The sequence below is a fragment of the Prionailurus viverrinus genome, chromosome A3 (assembly GCF_022837055.1).
Source record: "Prionailurus viverrinus isolate Anna chromosome A3, UM_Priviv_1.0, whole genome shotgun sequence".
In the NCBI taxonomy this organism is placed as follows: Eukaryota; Metazoa; Chordata; class Mammalia; order Carnivora; family Felidae; genus Prionailurus; species Prionailurus viverrinus.
In genome coordinates, this window is record NC_062563.1 from 89,928,641 (window position 1) to 89,952,727 (window position 24,087).

The window sequence follows — 24,087 nt, forward strand, 5'->3', positions numbered from 1 at the left end:
TGCCAGGTTTGCTAATTTGGGAGTTTTTGGGCCCTCTCCAGGGAACAAACCAAAGTTTCTCTCGAAGAGACACAGATGCAGCCGGGAAGGGGAGAAGAAGCCGAGGAATGATGCTCCCGGCCCTCCCTCGACTGCTCCTTCCTCTTGGAGATCAGGGCCCTGCAGGGGTGAGGACAGGTGGACAGGGGCTGCTTGGCCAGGCTTTCCGCGAGAGAGCCTGGCTATGTCACATCGCCTCAGCTGGGCTGGCCTCCCAGGCCCTGCAGAGTCAGATGGGCTGAGGTACTGATGACGCCCGTAAGAACCCCATGTTGCATGTGACTTAAGTAGCGGGAACGCAGGTTCTTCGCTCTTGTGGCCCAAGCCACGCGCCTCAGCTTCGGGGAATGATCTTTACACTCCGCCGGTCCGCGGAACTTTCCAAGATTAGTCCCCACGGCTCCGCAGCGGCATGGCTGGTGCTCTCAGCATCTCTGCACTTAGTTGTCACCAGCTCCTCCTCATGGGTGCTGTGACTGCTTCCCGTGGGACTACGTGGAACCCTCACCTCGTCAACTGGGTTCTGCTCAGGAGGGAGCCAGGCGGCACCCCCACCCCACCCCCCACAGGCCTCTCCTGGAGCCCCTGCTCTCGGGCAGCCCCGTAGGGGGAGGGGCGGGGAGGCCAGCAGGCTGAGTGGTGCAGGCCCAGCCAGCTTTCCTGTCAGACAGGCGCTGCCAATGCGGAGCCAGACATCGGGAACAGGTTTAACCAATTACCCGAGCGCCCCATCTGCTGTCTGGGGTGTGTGTGAGGGTGAGTGCATGTGAGGGTGTCTGGGAGTGTCTGGGAGGGCTGTGGGCGTGTGTGCGCGAGTGTGACTGTGTGGGTGTGTGTGGGCGTGCGGCTGTGCACGTGGGCGGGGTTGCTGCCTGTCCCAGTCGTACCCCCTCAGTTGTCAGACTGTGGTTACCAGCTCATGGTCTTCCTGTCTCCCCGAGACCTGGGGGTCTCCATGAACAACCCACCCGGCACCCCAGGCCCTCATTTCCTACTCCCCTCATCACCACTCACTCTCAGGGCTTATGAGAGGCCACAGTCACGTGACCCCTTCTTTCAAACCGCACCTTCAGATGTCCTTCCCTATCAAACCACACGTTCTTGCCGCTCACTCGTTCAGTCGTCGCCTATGTCCATGCTTTGGCCTCATAACGCGCTCCTGGCCACGGGCCCCTCTGTTGTCTCTCTGACATCCCCTGGTCCCACTGTTCCTTGTTGCACCTGCCTGGCACCTGCAAACTTGCCTGAACCTGTTTCCCCACCTGCCCTTGCAGCCGCGTCTGTGAGGACATCCCACGAGTGTGCTGGATGGCACCCCTTGGAGTCCAAGGTCCCAGTCTCAGCTGAGGCCTCACTCCTGTTGATAAATCCACTCCCATTCTCCACAGGGGATGTCTCACACAGTCTCCCTTCTGCCCAAACCTCTTCTGCTTACCCTCAACAGAGGACCTTATTTCCATCTCCAGAAAAAAATGAGAAACACTGCAAGGGAACACCTTCATATCAACCAGGGGCCAGGAAGAAAGAGGTAGTCCCTTCAAATGGGGCAGTCTGAGGAGAGTTGGATAAAGGAACAATTCATGAATTTTAGACACCTGACAAGAGATGTTGTAGCGCCACAAGGCTAATGACGATGGCCCACGGCCCTGGGGCCCGAAGAGGCAGGGGCAGGAGCAGTCACCAGAACTCAAGAGGACAGATGGATGGAGATAGCCCCAGATAGGAGCCGCAGCCTTCGTGAGTGGGAGGCCCAATGATGCAGGGGAGGCCCGCAGAATCGACCCCCCAGTGTCACCCTCCTCGAATCCTCAGTTTCCTACTGGAGACTCCCAAACTTGCCCAATGGCAAGTCCATACGAGTAGGCCTCCCAGACAGAGAGCAGATAGAGAATGGTGCAAAGTATACCTGGAGGGGCCAGGCAAGCTAGTCTCTCACCCTTCAACCTCCCTCCCTCAGATCCACACTACCTGCATCCAACCCATCCTCTCCACCTGCTTCCTGTTACCCCTGAGACCCTTCTCTCCTCCCGGCCCGCCCCCCTCCGGAGACCTCACTCCTCTTGCCTGTCTCCCTAGGCTCCTCCCCTCTCACCCATTAATGTCTGCAAGCCCCAGTGTGCCTTCTGAAGCCTTCCCTTCGCCCCCACATTATGCTGCAGCCACTGTCGTGTCTCAATGCCCAGCTCACAACCCAGTCTCTTGGAAATCCTTTGTTTTACAAGTTAATTGTACATTGGCAGCCAGTCGGAGACATACTCACTTCTCAGCCCATGGAGATCTGGCTTTTGACCTGACCACCCTCCACTGAGACTATTCTCTCCAGGTCCTTCCAAAGGACGTGCTTGGTCTTCGTCTTCCTTCACCTCCCAGCACATATTCAGTATGTGCACAGCCTCTCCTACTGGAAGCATCTCATCTCATCTCATCTCTGGGGTGCCACGCTCTCCTCATCTTCCTCTTACCCCTGGCATTAGTGTGCTCAGGCAGTTTACACAACAGAAGTACATTTTCTCACAGTTCTGGAGGCTGGATGTCTAAGCTCAGAGTACCAGCTCAAAGTGGGTTGGTTTCTTCTGAAGCCTCTGTTCTTGGCTTGAAGATGGCTGGCTTTGTGTTCGTCTGTGTCCAAACTTCCTCTTCTTACAGGGTCACCAGTCGTATTGCATTAGGACCCACCCACCTGAACTCGTTTTACTTTAATAACCTCCTTAAAGACCCTACCTCTGAATACAGTCGCATTCTGAGGTATGGGGGATCGGGGCTTCAACATTTGAATTTGGGGGCACACGGTTCAGTCCATAACACCCTTCTTATGGCTGAGCTTTTTAGCAGTCTCCTGTCTCGGGCCAGGCCTCAGAGGTGGGGGTTCCTGGAGGTTCTCTCCCAGGTCTTCCTGTTCCCACCCCACATACTCCCCCTGGGTGGTTGCCACGGTCCCTTTAGCTCCAGGTGCTCAGTAAGTGGCTAACACGCCAAGCTACGTATCTAGTCTCCACCTGCTTCCTGAGCTCCTGACAAGCACATCCGGTTGTCCCGACACCTCGACTTGAGTACCTCACAGGGACCTCTAATAACTTGTGAAGCAGAAGGCCTGCAGATTTGTTCTTCCTTCTGTTCCTTAACTGAGAAACGGCACCGCCATGCATGTCCTCGGCTGCCTAAGCCAGGAACCTGGGGCCATCTCTGACTTCTCTCGGCCACCCTCTCCACCACCAATCACCTAGAGCTGAGCAATCCTGAATCTCTTCATTCTCTCCCTCACCTTCCCACCCCCTGGTCTAGCCTCCGTCTTCTCTCACCTTGACTCTCCCCTGGTCTCGCCAGCAGTCTTGCCTGTGTCTACGATACACTCCATTCTGTTGCCAGATGAATCCACTTCCCCACTTAAAGCCTCCAGTGGCTCCCAGCTGCCCCTTGCCCTGCAGCAGCTGGCCCACTTCTATTTCCAGCATCTTGTCTTGCTCCACCCCATTCCCTAACGCTGAGCTTCGTGCAGTTCACCCCTGGACTGAGTGAGGGCCCTGTTGTACTGCCCTTCACTCTGCCATGCTTCCGTGTGGAGAGGAGAACTGGCTCGGGGGGCCAGGGGGCTGAGGGCAGCCTCCTTCCCTCATTTCCTCGCTGAATTTGCATGGGGCACCTGGTGCCTCTGTCACTCATTTGTCTTCCTTCTCTTTCTCCTTCCTTCCCGTTACCCTTCCACAAGGCCCAGGGAACTGGGGTGAAGTGGGGCCCCAGATTCTTGCTCTGGTTGAGAAGATGTCCTTGTCAGGAAGGAGTCAGGCTCTGAGCTTAGATCAGGTTGCCAGCGGCTACCTCAGAGTGGGACGTGAGAAGTGAATGAACATTTTTCAGCCACTGTCCAGGAGACTCCTGGTACTGCAGGGAAGCAAGGGCACATGGGGGTTAGGCCTTTTGGGAGTGTCTGACACTTTTCTGTTTGAGGAGCTAATCAGCGGCAGGGGTATGGTGAGATGGCAGGAGCAGCAGCAGCTCTGGAAGACTGAGGGAGCTCCATTCTTCAAATTATCCCAGGTACCCCAGGGCCTTGAGAAAGAGTCACTCATCACGGTCCTCATCCCCTAGCATTCTGACTTTCCTTCTAATCATGGCCTGAGTGGGAGGAGGGAGGCCCTAGGGGCCAGCGGGTGGGGATGGGGCCAGGGAGGCCACATTCCTGGAGTGTTAATGATCTCCGGGCTGGGCAGGAGCTGAGCCCCCAAACCAGCTAAAAACAACAAACAGCTCCCAGGAGGGATTTGTGTCTGTCCTGAGAGTCAAGGATTTCCGCCCGGATGGGGGCTGTGGCCAGTGGGGCTGTTAGCAAAGAAATTCCCCAGAGACCAGAAGCCCCATGACCTAGAAGTATCACTTTGAGAACAGACCCCGCCCCCATCCCTTTCCTGCCCCCCCTCCCCAAGCCTCCTAGAGGGGCCCAGTGCACAGGTAAGGGGAGGCAGCCGTTCTCTTGACACCTGGCAGGCAAAAGTGAAGAGTCGGGGTGCATTCCTCACCTGGTCTCTCCAATCCTTACACCAGCCCAGCGAGTGATGCTTGTTCTTGACATTTTATAGCTAAAGACACCAAGGCTCTGTTGGAGAAGATGCTCCATAAACACCTGACCAAATTAATGGGTGAATAAAGGAAGTGACTGGCTAGAAGTCAAACACTCATGCTGGGGCCAAGCTGGGGCTGGCACCTGGGTTGACGTGACCCCAGCCGTGGACCTCACCTCTACAACATGGTCCCCCTGCCATGGGAGGCCATCAGCTTCTCCCTGCAGGGGTGGAAGATGCTTAGAGGTCCAGGAAAAGAGTTCAGGCCTCACTTCCCCAGGGATTCTGGGGGCTTCCTAGAAGAAGAGGGGCCAGAACTATTAGGAGGTGGCTGAGGCCTGGCCCCGAGGGACTGTGGGGAAGTTAGGAAGGGGCAGAATTCCTGGGGCTAGTGCCACACACACTGTGGATATTGGTACCTTTGTACTTGGCTCACATCTTTCCTCCCTATGAAGACTCTCTGGGCTCCCAGGCAGTCCAGAATGACCCTCCCACCTGCACTCCCCTCTGTGTCCCCCGGATAGCAACAGTATGAGATCTACCAACATCCCTATCTACTCAAGTGCCTTGCAGTGGGGTCTTAGTGAGTGCTCAGCAACTTTTCTGTAAAGGGGGGGGGGGGGTTCCTTCTGTAAAGTTCAACCCATGCCCTCTGTCCAACTTCCTGCCCTCACATGCTCTTCCATCCTTTCCTTTCCCCTTCCCTCTGGGCCTCCCAGATGGCCTGACGCCTCCTGGAGCCTGGGGTCTGCACCTTCCTCGGGGGGCTTCCCACAAAATCCTCAGGCAGCCCTGGCCTGTCCCCACTGTGTTTCTGTACCCCTATTGCTCCCACCCACAACCCAAAAAGCCAAGCCCTGATGCTTTAAATCCATCATTTATTGCCCACAGCTCATTAGTATTACATAAATCACAGAGATTGAGAAATTTTCTGAGAAGGTTAAAAAGACACTGCAAAGTCCCCTTGGTGTGGCCAAGGCATATGTGCTCGTGCCTCACTCACACCTGGCCCAGGGCTGGAAGAGCACTTGCCCCTGTCCTCTGGCCCTTCTGCTCTCAGGACCCCACTCTTCTCCCAGGCCAGGGGCTCAGGACAGAAAACAAGCCAGCTCACAATCAGGAAGTAGAAAGGGGGCTATCAGCCACCTTGACCCAGCAGCCGTCTAGACATCTTGGGCTTTTGGCCCCTGCACCATCAGATTATTCTCCGGAATGGGAGAAGGACATCCCCGAGCCTCAGAGAATGTTTGAAGTGACTAGAAGAAGGTGGGGGTGGGGAGTGGGGCAGTACACCAGGGCTAGAGAACCAGTTGTAGGTATGGCCTGGATTCTGGCGCAGCCGGACCAGCCACACCCTAGCTGTGGGACCTAGCTCAGCCTCCTCCCCAGTCATGAGCCAATCTGCCCACGAGGCCTCCCTTCCTCTGGCCTCAGCAGAGTGGGTGATGGATATTGGCCAAAAGGTTTCCCTTATGGTGTTTTCTACAGCCGAGCCAGGGCTTATCTTATCTGCATGGCCACTGACCCTCTGTCACCATCACCCTGAGCTGTATTATACAGATCTTTTGCCAAACCCTTTCCCAAGGAGGAGTCCCGTTAGCTCACCTGAAGTTGCATTTGGGAGCATGACCAGAAATCATCCAGGAGACAAAGGAAGTAGGTTATGAGATGACAAGGCCACAGGGCTGGGGCTGGGGTGGGGCTGGGCCAGGGCAGCCAGTCCAGAGAGGGAGCTGGAGAGACCCCATCTCTACCACATCTCCAGAAAGGGTGCGAGTGGGGCTGGGGTGGGCAGTTTTGGTCTCAAGGTAAAGTGCACACAAACAAGGTCCAATGAGAGGTGGGGTAGGGTGAGTTTGAAGAGAGCTTTTCAAAAGGGGACCCAGAAACACGCAGCCTGTCATTGGCACGGTCACATTATGGCAGGATTGGCTCAAAAATACTTGCCCCTTTTTCTCTGCTGTTCTGTTCTCCCTACCTGCTCTGTGTTCACCCCTTCCTGACTGGTAGGGGGGTGCTGCTCCTCAGGAGAGTGGGGGGCCCTCAGGGCAGCATTCTGCAGAAATAGCAGGGCCAGGCTGGGAGGTCCTCACAGACAGCACGGGGTTCTGAGGGGGTACATGGTGCCAGTGCCTGTGGAAGACCCACCTTCCCACAACCACCCCTGCACAGAGGATGGTGAGAGCCGCCCATGGCCACAGCCTTGCTGCCCTGCACTAGTCTTTTCCTGCACATGCCTGTGTTCACCTCCAGCCGGGTCTCTCCCCAGGTGGAGTCACCAGGGAGGTGAGGAGGCCATGCGGCTGCATGTTGAGGGCTCCATTCCAGCTGGGGGCAGGTGAAGGGTACAATGGGGCCCATGCGTCCTCTTTGTTTGCCCTGTTCACCCTCACCTCGGGTCCTGCTGTCTTCTGCAGAGCCCCTGCAGGCCTCTCCTTTTCCTGGCTTGCCAATGGGAAGAGACAGGAGCCAGCAGCAAGTGGCCTCGGAGGCCGGTGCAGGGTGAGAGGTGGCACGTGGGTGTGGAGCCACACTTAGGCCCAGCCACCCACACTATCTCCTCCTTCAGAACTGAAAAGGGGCAAAGATCAAGTGTTCCCAGGATGTGGGTTCACATACAGAAAGTCAAGGTCTAGCTCCTGAGGCCATTCCCAAAGGGGCCTGCCCCTTTCCCAGTTCAGTGTCCACACTGGGGATGTGCCTGGGATGACCAGCATCTGAGCAGGACAGGCAAAGACGAGGTTAGCTGGAAGAGTCGGTGGGAACGCCCTGATCCAGTCCTCTGGTTCCGGATGGGGAGTAGAGGCTCAGAGAGGGGAGCAGACTTGTCCAAGGTCACACAGCCCATTGGTGCCACAGCCAGGGCCTGCAGTTCCTGTCTTGATGCTGACTCTCAGATTGGTACCTAGAAACCTGCCTCTGCACTCAGGCATAAGACCCTCCCACTCGGGAAGCAGTGGGATGGGGCAGGAAGCCTTGGGGCCTGAGAGCTCCCCAGATGGAGGTCGGTCCAGCTCCAGCTCCAGCCCCATCCTCAGCCCCACAGCCCAGCTTCCAGCCTGGTGACTAGAAGGAGGGTCACCCTGCAGAGGTCAAAGTGCAGGCCCACAATTCCAGCCCCAGGCACTGGGCTTCGTGCAGAGGGATTGGTTCTGCAGGTTGTAGCATGGATGAAGGCCAGCCACACTCAGAGTCAACTGCCCACAGAATCTTCCAGAGGCTTCCAGTGCTTCTGACTCCCTGGGCCACCTCCTGAGGACCTCAGTCATAGCTGCTTCCTCCTGTGAGGTGTAGACTGCCTCCCCTACCCCCAGCCCAGCCCAGCCCAGCCCAGCCCAGCCCAGCTCAGGGAGCCATTGGGCCCGGCCACCATAATGTCTTGAATCTACCAGCCCTTCTGCCAACCCAACCAGCCCCCTGGCCTATTCCTACTGCCACCACTGGTCCGCTGCTGCCATCTGGGCCACTGCAGCCAAGGCTCAGACTTGATTCAGATAAAAAACAAAAGAAAAAAAACCCCAAAGTATAAAAGGATCCTAAGTCTATCCCGTGGGCACTCTACAATTTTTCAGCTTCACAGATAATTGTGCTGAGTAGAGTTTTGACAACCCCACGTAAGGCCCAGAAATGCACTTGATTATTTCTTATAGGAAATGTGTCAGAATTCCTCACCCTTATGTTAACATGTGAATAGATTAGTCTCCCTACCACTGTGGGTCCAGTGCTCCCCCAGGTGGCCCAGGACCGGTGGGATCAGCTTGCCCCTCCCTGCAGGTGCAGCCGGGAGATTCCTTCCCGCCCCCGGCTCCCCGGCCTGGATAGCACTCCATCCCCAGGCCGGCCGGCCACCACTCACAGCCCCTTGTTGTATACCACCGTCCGACTACTCGTGGCCCGGGCAATTTCAGGCTCTAACTGGGACGTCTCGATCTGAGGAGAGAGTGAGAACAGAGAAGAAAGGTGAGGGGGGACGGGTGAGTGTGGAGGCTGGGAGTAGCATTAAGACTACCCTGGTGCCCAAAGTTCTCCCCCTCTGCCGCCTACTGACACATCCTCCTTTACCGCCCTCCTGCCACAGTATCCCTTCCTGGCTAGGTCTTGTGTCTTCCTCTGACGGTGTGTCCGTGCAGGTGAACGTCCCACACTCTGACCTCTGAGTTGTGTCTTCCTCATCTCCCGGGGCCCAGTCTGCTTCGTGGCACACACCCACTCCCACACCCACTCCCACACCCACCCTGGACCTGGTCCCCACCCAGGGCTGCTCCACCCACACTCCTGAAATCCAAACTCAACCTTCTTGGACTCCACAGTCCTTATCCTTCCAGCACCCCACTCACTATCCCTATCTGTTTTTAGACATCGAAGACCTCAAGCCCCAGACTCCCTACAGCTCAGTCTTCACACCCACCCACTCCAACCCGGACACCAGGGGCTGTCGCTCCAGCCACTCTCTAGCCCAAAGGTCCTTCCAGCTCTGACTGGCAGAGGCCCAGGTTTACAGGAACTCAACCATGCTCTTGAACCTGACTTTGCTGGGCCCCCACAGTGACCAGCAACCAGCCTCCTCCCAGCCACTTTGCCCAGTCAGCTCCTTCCCTCATTCTCCACAGGGGACACCTTAAACCTTCTCCGCCCTCCTTAGTCACTCTGCCCTCAGCCCCCCACTCTTCCTGAGCAGAAGAGCCTTCTTCCTACTTCAGAGAAAAAGCAGAAGACAACAGAAGAAGCCCCTCGGCATCCCCCCATCAAACCCATGAACTACCTGTCCACGCTGCTCCGCACCTGCTCTCCTGCCACCCCTCCCCTCAGAAGGCAGAACCTCCTGGGGTCCATCTCCCCCATGCCCACTCCGGGAGCCCACTCCCAGACTCTCCTGCTGTCTCCCACCTTCACAGTCCACTGACTCTCGACCATCAGCGTTTCAACACTGACAAGAACTTCTCATCTGATAAACTGTCCCGTTAACCCCACGTCACGCTCCAGCTACCGCCTGGTCTCTCTCCTCCCCCACAACCAAATTTCTTTAAGGCACTGTCTCAGGTGGCCTTCTCCACCTCTTCACCTCCCACTGACTTTTCAACCCACAGCAAATCTGGTTTCTGTTCCCACCACAATCCACAAAAATCCTTCTCTCCCAAGTCACTGCCACCCTGCACTTTGTGACATCCACTGGACACTTCTCAGGGTCACCGGGGGCTTCGTCTGGCTGGGCCCTCTTTCCTGCACAAGCCCTGGGGTGATTCCACCCTCCCGGGGACTCCCCAGATCTGCGGGTTCTCCAGCCATGTTTCTGCCCTGAGTCCTGGGCACGCAGGGGCTGTCTACTAGACCTTTTCATGGATGTCTCACAGGCACTTGAACTCAACCCTAAAATCGAAATCGGGATTGAAGTCACCATCTGCTCCTGTCCCAACCCGGCTCCCCACACCGTCATCCAGTGATGCTCTGGCACCACCTCACCTCCTCTTTCCTTTCTTCCCCTCAAGTCTCCCTCTACCCCCACCTCAGACAGTGCGAGCCTTCCCAACCACAAGTTTGGGCACCCCTCTCGTCCTCATAAAATGGCTCAATAACCCCACTGTCCTCAGGGAACAGTCTCGACTCCTGCGCTATTCAGCCCCTGCCTAGCCTCGCCCTGCGCCTGGGGCTGGAGGCACCGCACACGCCTACTTATTGCCATGCCTCAGATACCGGGCTTTCCCCACCCTGGTTCTTTGCCTGAACTGCCCCTCTGTCACCGCGTCTCTCCACCCCCCTTGCCGGGCTCCTCCTTGGGCTTATCTTCCACATCTCAGTTTTAGACATCTTCCCTCCTCCCAGCCTGGGTGTGGCCACTTCCTGGGACCCCCCACAGCTTCTGGCACTTTTTGCATCTCAGTTGTATCACTTGTTTCTGAGGTTGACCGTCCACTCGTCTTCCCCCTCTCCACTTTAGACTGCAGGCTCCACAAGGCAGCAAACGTGATGTGCGATCGTGTTCATCCCTGCACCCTCAAGGCCCACTGCCAGTGCACAGGAGGTATTCAGTAAGTGTTGAATAAATGAATGGAAAGAAGGGAGGCAGAAGGCACTGGGAAATAAGGTCCCCCTGGAGGCTCTACAGCAGCCCAGATGTTGGTCTGCAGCTCCAGGGACTTAGCCAGTAAGGATGCCTGAGGGAACCTGAAAGGGAGGTGCTACTTCAGTGAGGGGGGCCTCGGCATGATCTCCACCCTAGGCAGAGTCAAGGAAGTGCCGGGCCTTTGTGGCTTAGTTCAGCCGAACCTGGTCCCAGGTACCTGCCGTATGTCAAGACAGGGCAACCCTGAGAAGTATGCAGAAGGCACCATAGACCAGCCCTGCCTTCAAAGAACTCGGTCATGGCCAGACCGGGCATGTCAGAGGCCAAGAAGGAGGGAGTTCAGTGTGGACTAGAGCCAGTGGGCATAGTGGAGTTTCTGGGGAAGGGGAACCCTTCCCCTGTGGTCCACGGTACCCCCATACCCAGGCTCTGGCCACTGAAGAGGGCCAAAGAGACAAGAGCTAGGCTCAGGGCCCAGGCCTCTTCCCCACCCCCTCTCCTCAAGCCACCTCTTCCCTCCCCACCCCTGCCGGCCTCCGTGTCCCCTCCACCTCACCAGCTCCCCTCGTCCCCATGCTGCCACTGACACAATGCACAGCGCCCACGCTTAAAAATCTAAATGCTTTTGAAAATGTTTAACCTAGTTAGACAAATTAGCAAAAATTTGTGCAAAACAATTTAGGTATTTAAAATATTCAATGTTTTTAAAAAACTGGAAAACTGTTCTTAGCTTTCAGCTGCAAAAACCAACAAAATATAACATCCCAGCAATCTTACCATGAGGTGTAACATAACCCTTCGGGAAAGCTGTTAAACAGCTACTGAGGCATCCTGGGAAATAGCACTTCATTTATTCAAATGCACATATGTCAGGCTTTTGCACCATATGTCATTCCAAGCTATTTACAGTAATAATTAAATCTTAATCAACGTTTAACCTCTGTAAAATGTTTGAAGAATCCTAATCACCCTTCAGACTGCACTAATGAAGGAGAAATATATAAACATAAAAGGAAAATGATGCACAGATATCACACTGGAAAGAACAGTAATTGCAAAATTGTATTTCTTTTAAATATAATCAGTAAATGATGTAAAGTAAGCCAAGGAGTATTTTAAGTTAAGACATCTTGGATGTCAGAGGTGTGAGCAGCTAATTTTGTTCTGCTACCCATAACAGATGTAGCATATTTTATTTTAGTGCCATTATTAGCAACTTCCCATGCCGGCTTTCACTGAAGCACCGAGGCCCGCATTAAAATCGGAGAGGCTGCTCACCACCGCGGTGGAGGACCACGGCCGGGGCCACGGCCCACTCGACCCGCTCCCTGGAGGGTGCCGGCCTGGGTGCAGACCAAGGCCTCATCCTCCCCGCGGGGGCTGTCCCTGACTCAGGTCCCCCAGGCTCCTCGCTGTGCCGAGGGCAGCAGGTAGAAGGGATGCAGGGGGGAGATGCGGGCAGTGGAAAGGCTCTGGGGAGGGGTAGCTGGTTGAGGTACTCAGGAGCAGAGGCTCGGGGACAGAGTGGCCTTCGGGGCTTTTTCTCTCATCTCACATTAACCAGCCCTCACGTCAGACGTTTATGGCTGTCAACTCCATACACCAAGGCTGGGCACACAGAGATGGACAGGTGAGATGGACAGTCTATCTCATCCATGCCCTTGAGTAGCTCACAGTCTAGGGGAGGAGTCATCTATGAAAGCACATGGATCCCAGGGAGACAAGGTGCCATGGTAACTGGGGAGGGGGTGGGGGTTACCACGTATTGATGAAAGGAATAAGGAAGAAAGACTTCTCAGAGGAGGTAGGCTGGGAATAAAATGGAGGATTTTGATAAGAGAGGGCAGGAAAGGCATTGGCGGGCCAGCACGGCCCGTTTGGTGCGGGCAACGTTGGGCATGTAGGGAATGCGGCAGGACGTGGAGGTGGGGCTGGGACGGGCAGGCCCTTATGGGCCACACGAACGTGTCGGTGTGGGCCATGGGGAGCCACGGGAGGATTCTGAGTGGGGGTGGGCCATGATCCAGACTCCATTTTAGAAATGTTTCTCTGGTGGCGGTGGATGTGGAGGATGGATCGGAGGGTAAGTGAGGGGGCAGCTGTGGGAATAAGAGAGAGGTGCCAGGTCCTGCCCTATGATGCTGCCGGCGGGGCTGTGAGGAGGGTGGCACTGAATCCTTTCTGAAGAGAAACCCATAGGAGTTGATGACCAATCCCATGTGGGGGTGAGAGGGAGGTGTCGAGGATGACTGTGCGTTGGATGACTCCTAATTCTAGCTCGGGAGCTGGGGTGGCTGGTGACGCCGTTCTCAGAGGCAGGGAATGCGGGAGGGGGACGGGTCAGGGTGGGAGGGTGACAGGCTCAGGCTTGGTCATGTTGAGTTCCCTAGGCAGAGAGGCCAGGGAGGCAGACAGCGCATGGGTTCGGGGGCTCTGGGCAGGGGTCTGGCTGGGAGAGCAAACCTGGGATGTGCAAGCACAGCCGGAGGCCCCAGGGTGGGGGAACTTGCCCAGGAGAACAGATGGAAGGGGAGGGCGCCAGGCCTGGAGAACAGGCAAATTTGAGGGGCGGCTGAAGGGAACAAGCCCATGATGGTAGCCTTGAGGGACCAGCCCAAGGAGCAGAAGCAGTGACAGGGGATGCCAAGGCACCAGGCAGCATGGATACCAGGCACAGCTTTCTGAGTGGTCCCAATGAAGGCTGAAAGGCTTCAGTCTTCACAACGGGATTTGGTGACCTCTGGAGTCCAGATTTCCTACCCCCAACTCAGCGCTGACCCCAGGCACAGACTCTCACTTCCATCCTGGGCCACTTCAACTGGCTGTCCATTAAGACTCCTCTAGCCTTGGCTGGGGCTGGGGCAATGGCGGATCTCACGGGCATCGGGACCATTGGGGATCTTTACCGCTGGGCTCAGCGGGAGGCCCCCACAGGGAAGACCCCTGTGCCGTTTGAAGATCACCTCTCTGAGGTGTGGGGGTCCTGGGTCTCCTCCACAGCTATCACATCCAGGGTTCTGCTGATAAATGGATGTGATTCAGATACAGAGTGCCCCGCTGCTGCCCCAACCAGAGACAGAGACAAAGGGCTGTGCTGTTGTTTTGGGGGCACCCCTGCTGCTCAGGGTGGGGGGGCTGATGGATAAGAAGCAGAAGCTGGCTTTATGTGCCATGTGGGCAGCAGATCAAATGGTGTGTTGGCCACAGAGGTTCATGGGTGGGTTGTGGAGTGAGGGAGTTGCCAAGGCCTGGTAAGGGGAATGGGTGCAGCAAGAGGGGTCACCAGTACCAACCCAGTAAAGGCTTGATGGCCCAGGGTAGTGGGCCGAGGGCAGGGCTTGGTTCTGACCTCAACAAGCTCTGAGGGGATTCCTACAAGGAGAATGGGATGAGGAGAAAGGGGGCTGGGCAAGAAGTGGCCATAGGGAGGAGGGGTGACCTAGTTCCAGGCTGGCCTCAGGGGGCAGGCAAGAGCCCCTGGCTCCCTCTCTTCATCTGGTAGACACCTCTCCAGGTACCTGACAGCCAGTTAGCAGGGGATGGGGAGCCAGAGCCCTGGAGGGTGGGGGCTGCAGGGACCAGTGAGAGAGCTGAAGTTATCAGCTGTCTGATAGTCCCCCACAAGCCCCAGAACTGGCAGTGCCAGGAGGCCGTGGGCCTGCTGGACACACACCCGCCCTGCCCAAGAGAGTGCTGCCCAGCCACTGTTCCCTGACCCTGAGGTACAACCTGCACCCTGCCTCCCAGAGAGCCTCATCCAGGTGCCCCACCCAGCCAGACCCTGCTGCCCCTCACAGCAGATAGTCCCTAACTTTTAGTTGCATTGAAAGTCGGAGGCAGAAAACATGAATCATCATGTCCAGAAACCCCCAGCCCCCTTGAGCACCCCAAGGCCCAGCTGGCCCCACAGTCCCCTAGAGCAGCCTGACTGGGTCTTCCTTGGTGGTGCAGGAAGGGTTAACCCTGAGCTATCTGCCTCTGTCTCCCGGCTCATTATGGGTGGGGGGCCCGAGTCAGGAATGCATTTGGGGCCACCGCTGCCTCTGCAGCCTGGGAGCACACACACCTGCAGCCAGGCCGGCGGATAGTTTACATATTTGAACCTGGAGCTAAGGTGCCCAGACACAAACAGGAAACTGGATCCCTGGCCTGTGCCCCATTCTCAGGGGCTTTTACCTACTACAAAGAACTTCCTCCTCCTTGCCTTTCTTCTGGTGGCTTTTCTGCCTCCTTTTCAAAGGCATGGGGCTGGGGGGGTGGGGTGTTCAGTGTGACCCTGTGACATGGCTCAAAGCTGCCTCCTGCTCCTGGCCAGGGTTCTGGGCTTCTGAGCATCTGCAGGTGGTGCTGACATTGACATGGGGTCCAATGCCCAGGCCGGCACCTGACTGACCCTGTGTGTCTGACGCCTCTTTCCGGTCTAGCACGTAAGGGGCAGCACACCCCACGCTCTCTCTTCAGGGCTGAGCAGGCCTCAGGTCCTGCTTAGGCACACAAGTCCAGGCCCCATCTTTCGTGAAGCTGTCCCGAGTGTCCTAGAGGGCAGAGGTGTTAGGACAGCGCTGGAGAGCAGCTGAGACTTGAGCCTAGACCCTGTGGGTCAGGCCTATGCTTGCTGGCTTTTGGCTCCCGCTGCTTTCCCAGTGAATGTCAGATTCCTTGGCTGGATGCTAAAGGCCTTCTGGGACCTTCTCCAGGTTTCTCACCTACTGGCTGCTCTCCATTTCTAGTACACTGTATATTTAGCCTTTGAGGCCCAAGTCTAGCTATATCTTAATCCTCTAAAGCTGCCTCCTCCAGGAAGCCTCCCCTGATCTTCTCAAACCAAATCCATTGCCCCTTGCATTTATTTCCATCTCCATCACATCCCCAGTTGCAGGCGATTTGTTCACTAATCATCTATGAACACAGCAGTCCCCCACCTCACCCCAGTTCAAGCCGGTAGGTCCTTGGCAGAAGTTGAATCAAACTGAACTGAAGGTCCCCAAGTGTAGGGATCCCGTCTATACTCTTCCATCTCCCCTGTGCAATGTGCACCCAGTGGAGGCTCAGACCGCCTCCCCATTTTGGGGCTTTGTACTGTTCCTGGGTGCCCCCTGGTGGATCAATCTCAGAATCCTTCTCTGTCCTCCATCTTCTCAGCTTCAAGGCCTCAGTTTCCCCATATGTGTGGTAGGAAGATTTTCTACTTCCTGGCACTGACATGAGGATAATATCAAGAAACAGGTGAGAGAGTTCTTTGGAAACTTGGAAAATCCATGTGATGCTGCATAAGGAAGGAAGGACTCCATGGCTATCCTAGAGCCCAGGCCCAGTCTTGTTCACGGGTGACTCCTCATGGCTCACAAGGCTGAGCCCTTGCTTGTGCACAGGCCAGGCATGTTCTATGCTTCGCACATATTGATGCTTTTAATCCTCTCAGCGGAAGCTTTGCACAACCAAGCTTCCTCCCTCCCTGTCCTGAATTCAGCTAGGCTTTCTAGAAGGTCCTAGAAAGAACCAGGAGGGACAGGCTGAGAGGTGGCCCTGCCGGAGGATGTCACTGGGGCATGTGTGTGCATGTTCATGTGTGTGCTTGTGTGTGGGCCTGTGTGCACATGCAGGTTTGGGCTGGGGGTGTGGGGAACAGGCAACGTGACAGGTGGCGTTGGCGTTCCTGGGCTCTGAGTGGCTTTGCCATTCCCATCCGTCCCTCCTGGGGGGTCCTGTGGGCAAACTCCAAGAAAGCAGCGGGCGGGGAGGCGGCAGATTTCTGACGGCAAAAATAGCCCGCTTTGGAGTTCAGTAGAGACTGATTAAACCAGTAAATGAGAAAAACCCCAAACAAACAACTCCAAGGAAAGTGGGAGATGGATTTGAGATTAGAGGGAAGAGGCCCCTGCTCTGGGAGAAGGTGAATGTCTGTGGACTCAGGAGGGACACAATGCCCTCTAGACGTTGCCTCTGGCCTCATAACAGCACTGCAAAAGCAGGAGAAGCAGGAACCGGGGTAAGCCCAGATGAGCCACACTCTGTATTAGGTGTTGATAAAGAGCTCTATTTCTCAGCCCTAGGAACATCCTTATGTGTTGAAAGAGGGAGAAAGGACTATTGTCTCGAGGTAGTAGATGGGACACAGGAAACACATGTCACCGAAGTCTACCTATGTGAGGTGAGACAGATCCTAGTGTGGCTCATCAGAGAGGACTTCCTGGAGGAGCGGTCATTTCTAGAACAGCCTGAGTGTAGACCTGAGCTCATTCCCAATTCTTCCCCATTCTTGGTTGGGCATTCAAATGCTTTCCCAAGAAAAAGAGAAAGAGAGGGGAAAGAGAGGCAAGCTGGGGTAGATATTTGCTTCTGGTAAGTCACAGCTTCCAGCCAAGCTGGTTCGTGAAAACTACCATTTTCCTCAGAGCTGCTGATGGGGAGAGAGGTGGTAGAGGTTCTGCTGCCAGGGGGGTCACCCATATTCTCTTCCCAGACAGGGAGGGGGTAGGGAATGAGAAGGGGGTGGCTGAACTTGACGCTCAGGTACCTCATCTACAGCATGAATGTGGCCTCTAAGAGCCACCCTCTGGGGCCAGGGTGACTTGTGGTTTGTGAGTGGTATAAGGATGTGACGAGGGCCTTAGCCTTCTTCAGAACATGCCTTCTTCTAGTGCCCCGGACCCTCTAAGGCTGAGGTAAGGAGAGGGTAGGCTGAGTGGGGGTGGGGTTGGCAGGGCTGACATGGGAGGCTCTGAGCAGGAAGCCTTGAGGGCCTCTGATGATGTCTTTTCTTCCAGTCAAGGTGTTTGGCAGAAGCTGGAGGGGCAGGGGAAGGTGGGAAGTCCTCTGCTGAGCTGTCAGGCAAGGCCAAGGAGCAAAGGCCAACCAACCAGCAACTGCAGGGCATGCCAACAGAGCAAACAGGTGCTCGCTACTGGTGAACCTGACTCCTTGCCTCCCACCTGGCATGTGGTGCAGGGAAAAGAGATGCACACACATTTAGAGAGCCCCCTAGCCCTATGGAAGAGCTCAGGGTTCTCTCCTTCACCTGCAGCCAGCCAGAGGCACATAGCCCATCTTTTCTGTGCCCCCACTCTAGTCTCTATTGCTGCTGGGAGGCCAGAAGAGTCAAGTGAGGGTCCAGGGGCTACAAGGCAAGTTCCCAGGAAGGCCAGGCTCTGCCCATTAGCCATTTGGCAGCATTCTTGAGCCACGCCAGGCCCTCAGAGGTGGCTCTCAGAGGGCACACTCGTGCTGCAGACAAGACACCTGAGGGTCAGATGGGGTCAGCATCTGACTCAAGATTGCATGGCCTGCTGTCGGCTCTTCAAACTCCAGAACAAGGGCCTGGTCTAATGGTTTCGCTTCCAGAATCCTAATGGGCAGAGCCATGAAGAAACATAGTTCCACCACCCTATGGCTGGGGAAACTGAGGTCTTTGAGGTTAAGACCAAGGTCATATGGATAGTTGAGGCTGAGGGATGCCAGCCTCTGCCTCTGGAGGAGCGTGGGCCTGGGGGATGTGGGGTGACCGCCAGCCCCAATCCCACCTATGGACAGGGCAGAGCTCTTAGTGGCCTCTATTCCCCAATGCCTCACTCATCCACAGAAAAGCCCCACCTTTTCCTGTGGACACATTTCAACCTCACCAAATCAGCTAATTATTGACAGTTGGTGAAGAGGAGATTTCACTTTTTCCTCCTGTTAAACTGCTCCTAATTAGTTCCCTGTTACCACGGCTGGCTCGCCCGCCCGCCGCCCGCCCGTTCACGCAGTAATCCCGCTGCACAGTGCCTCATTAACCTTTTGCTCCTCTCCTGCCGCCTGCCAACAAGATGAAGACAAAAACAGATTGTCAAACAATGGCTCCGGCTTGTATGTGCAGCCCTGTTCCCCAGCCCCCGAGCTCCCAAGGGAATAGTGGGGAAAAGCGAGGGGAATGGGGTTGGGGGGGGGGTGGCGGAAGCCGGAGAGGAATTGAGGAAGGGAGAAAGAGGCACAAAGACAGAAAGACAGAAATAGGCAGGGACACGGGGAGAGGACTTGGCCAAGGTACTGCTTCTTGCTCCAAGGAGACATGAGGTTCATTAAATGGGATTGGAAACTCTCCCAGGTGGGAAATGCTGGCTGTCAGAGTTGGAGGGACATTCACCATCCCCTGGTCCAGCCTCTTGTGGCAGCAAAGGCTGTGGGCATGAAGACTGGACCCTGGACATCTCCCTCTAGGGACCCAGGCCGCAGGCACAGAGTGTGTGTGTGTGTGTGTGTGTGTGTGTGTGTGTGTGTGTGTTTATGCATGTGTGTGTCTGGGGGAGGACAGAGATGACCACATTTGCTGGAACCCAGAGCCCCAATCTACAGAGAGGACTGTAGGGTGGCCAGACAGGCCACCACAAATCAGGCCCCACATGCCATGGTGGCCTCCACAATCCATGTGACCTTGAGTTGCCTCTGGGAAAGCCCCAGCACAGTCCTCTGCTTTATTTTCATGTTACTACACCACCACCTGACATTTGTTGTTCACTGGGTTTCTGCCCATCCCATCAGAATGGAGGCTGTCTGATACCAGGGGGCTATGACATGATTCTCATAATTACAAGAGGAAGGGAAAAGCAACCCAGCATCTATGGGGTGGGAAACAGAATCTAGGTGTGGATGGGTCCATGCCTGGGCACAGCCTGACTGAGACAGTCTTGTCCAGTGCCTCACAGCCCTAATCTACAGGTCACAGGGTCACTCACTCCCTGCACGGTGACCGGCCTGGGGTCTGGAAGAAAGGCCAGACTTTACCCCCCTGTTCTCACACTCAATTTCCTAAGGAGGTTCCCTGCCCTACCTGCTGGCCTACTAACAACCTTCCCCCTGCCCCCAGTTCTGGGGTAGAGATTAAAGGCACAAGAGGTGGCACCTGAGTGGCTCAGTTGGTTAAGCCTTAAGCATCCAACTCTGGATTTCAGCTCAGGTCATGATCTCATAGTCCTGAGATCCAGCCCCGTGTAGGGCTCTGCACTGGGTGTGGGGCCTACTTAAGATTCTCTCCCTCTTCTCTCTCTGCCTGTCCCCTGCTCTTGAGCACAGGCTTTCTCAGGCTCTCTCTCTCTCTTTCTCTCTCTCTCTCTCTCTCTCTCTCTCTCAAGAAAAAAAAAAAGTTTAAAGGCACAAACACCTACTCCAGAGGGTCCCTGTGAACATGGACAGGGACTCCCCATGAAGGGTAGGAGGGTTGGCTGAGGGTGCTGGAATGTTCATAATAATACATTATCAGGGAGCCATCTGGGACTCAGACTTGGGCCTTCTCATTTTATAGAGATATAAATGTGGGCTGAGGAGGGACATAAAATCCTTCCGTGAATATGGAGCCACCATTACCACCTTTGGACCTTGGGCAAGGCATGCCTCAGTCTCCTCCTTTGTAAACACAGAATAATATTGACTCCTATTTCATAGGACTGTCATGTCCTAGTCTCCCATCTCCCCTCCCCCACCAAGCAGGCCGCTCTAGTTACTGGACCCAGGGCCGTGCCTTTCTGCCCTGGGCTACGTGCATCCCCTCCTGTACATTCCTTCCCCCTACTGGCCCTCTCCAGGCTCCCACCCCCATCAATAGAACACCCAGGGAGTGCCACTTTCTTTACTGTTCTTGAATGGTTTCCCATTCATGAGCTTGCTTCTCTGAACACAGAGAAACTTGACTATCATTCACTTCCTAGATTGCTTTGCCTACACACCCAGCTGACAGGTCCTCTTGCTGTAGCTCACTCTGCAGAGAGCCCCTCCTCCTTGAAATGACCTTGTCCTCAGGGTCCATGGTGGTGCTCCATCAGGGTCCTCCCTCTGCTCCTGGCTGCCCCTGCCTTTTCCTGATGCCTTTCCTTCCTCCCACAATGACCTCACCCCTTCCTTGGCTTCAGTTCCTCCCAGGCACCAAAGGTTCCATCTCCAGCGAAAATCTCTTCCCAGAGTCAGAGATGTGCACACCTAACACTAATGCTCTAGGTAACATCCCTTAAGAGTCAATAATACCTCAGACTTGAAGGGCATTGGGAGGACTTGATACAACAAGGGATGCACAGTTACCAACATGCTGACAGGCCTAGTAGATGCTTAGCAAATGGTGGCTGTTATTATTGTTTGCAATTTTAATTTTAAAATTAGCACCATTTTAATAGGCAGAAATACTAATTTGAAATGAGCAGCAAAGCTCTCTCCCAGGGATTGAAGGGAGGATTGAAGTTCTTTCCTCAACCTCTGGGGTTAGTGGGTTGGAAACTCCACACCAATCACTGCAGGCCAACCATTCTAGAAACAAGTTCCTAAACTCTATTTCCAAGTCCCCTAATTAATTAATTGGTGTTCCAGCTATTACTCCTGTTGACAACCTTGGTGACTCTTGGCAAGGATGGGTCAGCCCAAGCAAGTCCAGACTTATTATGGCAAATCCCACTGGCTTCTGGGATGTCAGACATGATCCCCATACGGCAGAAGCTGTACCTCATTAGAATTAATTGGAAGGATGGATGGAGGGAATGAGGTCCTCTCAGCCAGTTGGCTGATGGCCTTGCTGCCACAGGTCGCAGATTGGCCTCAAAACAGCTCATAAAGCCCCCAGGCTTGCCTACATCCTAGTGGACTTGATGCAGGTGAGGAAGGGGCACTGAAAACCACATCCCTACCCTCCTTTCTCGAGAGAACAGACTTCTCATGCCATGATTACATTCTTCCCAGTCTAGAAAAAAAAAAAGGCTTGGGTTTCAATGAGAGGGACTTTGGTCCATTTCCATGCCTGTTTGAGGCAGACATGAGGGAAGAGAGGAGCCTGAAGCTTGACAGGGAGCCTCTGTGAGGGCAGACCTGCTCACTGAGACCACCTTCTGCAGCTAGAGCCAGAGGCTTGGGTGGGTGGACTGCAGCCATCTCTCCATCATCTGCCCCAGAGGAACACCTGCCAAAGGCCCACTCCTAGGCTCTTACCCCCAGAGTAGGGTGGCCCCCGGTCCCCCCATCTCTCCACTACCTCAGTGCAGTCAAAGTGGCTGAGGGAGGAGAGAAAATCCTACAGAACAAGTAGATGCAGCATGGCCTGGGAATGGGCCTCTGGGGGTTCCTCTCATATCACCGCCTCGCTTCTGTGACGTTGGTCTGGTCCCTGGGCTGCTCTGGGCCTCCATTTCCCCAGCAGAGCCAGAAGGATGGTAAACTGAGCAATCCTTCCAACAGGCCAGTCCCCGATTCTGTCCTGTGAGGCTTCTCTGCCCTAGGTCACTCCCCATGCGACAGGCAGAGACAGGAGACCTACCCGAAGCTTCTGAACACAGTGGTGCCTACGAGTGTCTCTGACCCTCACCTAGAACTGCAGACTTAGCCTGACTGTACAGAGAGATGCAGTCACTTTGGCGAGTGCTGGGCACAGCCCTTCCAGGACGGGGATGCCAAGACCACCGAGAAGTGCCCTCTCTCCCACCTTCAGAACTTCTGGAGCCGTTGGCTCCATTCAGAATCTCCAAACATCAGGTAAAGGCTTTTCAGCTTTCATGGGGGAAGGGGTATCCCCGGCTTCACAGCAAGGCTGGGCCCTGCGGGCATGAGGGCGTTCCTGGCACATATCACACACCAGGCTTCCCACCCCAGTGTGCCTTGGGCCCTCCAGGACAGGAGCCCCACCCCGTTCTGGTTTCCTTCTAAATCTCTGGGGCTCAGTGTGGGGAAGTGACTCTAGTCCTCACCCTCCTGGGACCTCAGGGCTTGGGGCTGGCTCACTACCTCCTACTTAGGACCTTGGGTCTTCAGGGCCCACAGTCCAGGCCCCTCAGTTTTACCTTTCTGGCTTCCCTCCAGGCACCTGCCTCCAACTCCCACCTCTCTCAGGACTGAGCAGGATCAGGCCTGTAATCGCAAACTCGTAGGTGCCAGTCTGGGGCCACAGCCTCCATCTGCCCAAGAGTTCAGTGACTCCAAATACCACATTCATTCTATGACCCCCTTGGGTCTGCCTTTCTGTCAAACCTTGCCTTCCCTGGTCAGCTTACTCGCCCATCTTCACCTACCCAGCTAAGATTCCGGGGCCTGCCATTCCTCCTGATGGCTTACCGACTCCTCGAATCAGCCAGCCAGATGAAACCTGCGGAGTGAACCCTGTGGCCCTCTCAGCCCCGGCTCTTTAGATAGACAGGCCCTGGCCACGCCCACAGACCTGTATCCTCACAGCAGACCTGGTGCACTGCCCACCCAGATTCTCTAACTTCCTTGGTCAGCTGTCTTTCCCATTCTCCCTCCGAATGTCTCCGTAGTCCTCAAACCTCTGGCCTCCCCCTCCTCCACCCTTCGCCATCCTCTCTGCTCGGTCAGGAGGACACAGAAGCTATCAGAACAACTTCCTTAACCTCCCTACCCCCCAACACAATCCCCAACTGCATCTCTCTCCATCCCCACTCCTAAAGTGGGGAGCAGGCTCTCCGCAGCCAAGGCAAATCCCTTGAATCCCGGTCTGTGCTCTGCCCCGCCCCCACTCCATGGACTTTGCTCTCCCCATCTTCCTCCTCCCTCGGTCCTCTGCTTCTCTCCTGGTACCTTCCCTTTTGTATTTACACAAGCTCCCATCTCTTTCATTTAAAAAAGGGAAAAATAAGCAAATCAAAGCCTCCCTCGATCCCACATCTCATTCCAGCTGCAGGTCTATTTCTGTTTTCCCTTAGTGCCAAGCCCCCCGACAGAGCCGTCAGTCCTGCCACCCTATTTCCTCACCCCTCAGCTGGGCCCACTCCTGGGGAGAGGGTTTGCCTTCATCATCTGGGACACCAAGGGACACTTCAACTTCATGGGGCTCAACTTCTCAGGAATACCTGCCCCTGCGGGCAGCCCCCCCCCCCCCCCCCCAGCACTTAGCTCTGAACTTACCAAACTGGCTGCTGGTCTGTGGATGCCACTCCTCCCCAGGGCCTCTTTTCTCCACACACTCCCTGGCTTCCATCATTGTTTTTATGCTGGTGGCCTTAGGTCCGTCCCTCTAGCCCAGGCCTCTCTCCTGGATTCCAGGCCCAGAGCCGACTTCCCACCGGGCACCCCCATTAGCACATTCCACAGGATCCTGGAACCTCACGTGTCCATCCAACTCAACATGCCCTCTTCCCTCAAACCACCTCCCTTCGTGTCTCTATCTTGTTAAATAGTGCTCACGTCTGCCTGGTCGTTCAAAAGCAGCAAGCCGGACGCACACCCCGTCGGCTCCCTTCCCTCCCACCACATGCGGTTCTTCATAGACCTAACTTCCTCCTAAAGGACCCACTTCTCGATGCCCACTTCCAACAGCCTGGTCCAAGCCGACACCATCTCTTGCTGGATGCCCACTGCCTCCTGATGGCTCCTTCTCCTCCAGAGCTCCAGCCCAGGCTCACAATTGGGAATCTGCAGTCCTGCGTTGCACGGCCCTTCTGATGACACCTACCTTCTCTGCTTTGGCTCCCA

At 55.5% G+C, this 24,087-nt stretch overlaps 1 protein-coding gene across 6 annotated transcripts in view; it reads right to left on the reverse strand.

Moving 5' to 3' along the window:
• Window positions 1-5,456: 5,456 nt before the first annotated feature.
• The window catches only part of SFXN5 (sideroflexin 5), a 117,515-nt gene continuing 98,884 nt past the window's right edge, over window positions 5,457-24,087 (reverse strand). For all 6 annotated transcript variants that reach the window (XM_047854230.1, XM_047854231.1, XM_047854225.1 and 3 more), the window contains one exon: window positions 5,457-8,525. In XM_047854230.1, the coding sequence (XP_047710186.1) occupies window positions 8,507-8,525 (19 nt within the window). In that variant the 3' untranslated portion in view covers window positions 5,457-8,506. The remainder of the gene's footprint in view (window positions 8,526-24,087) is intronic.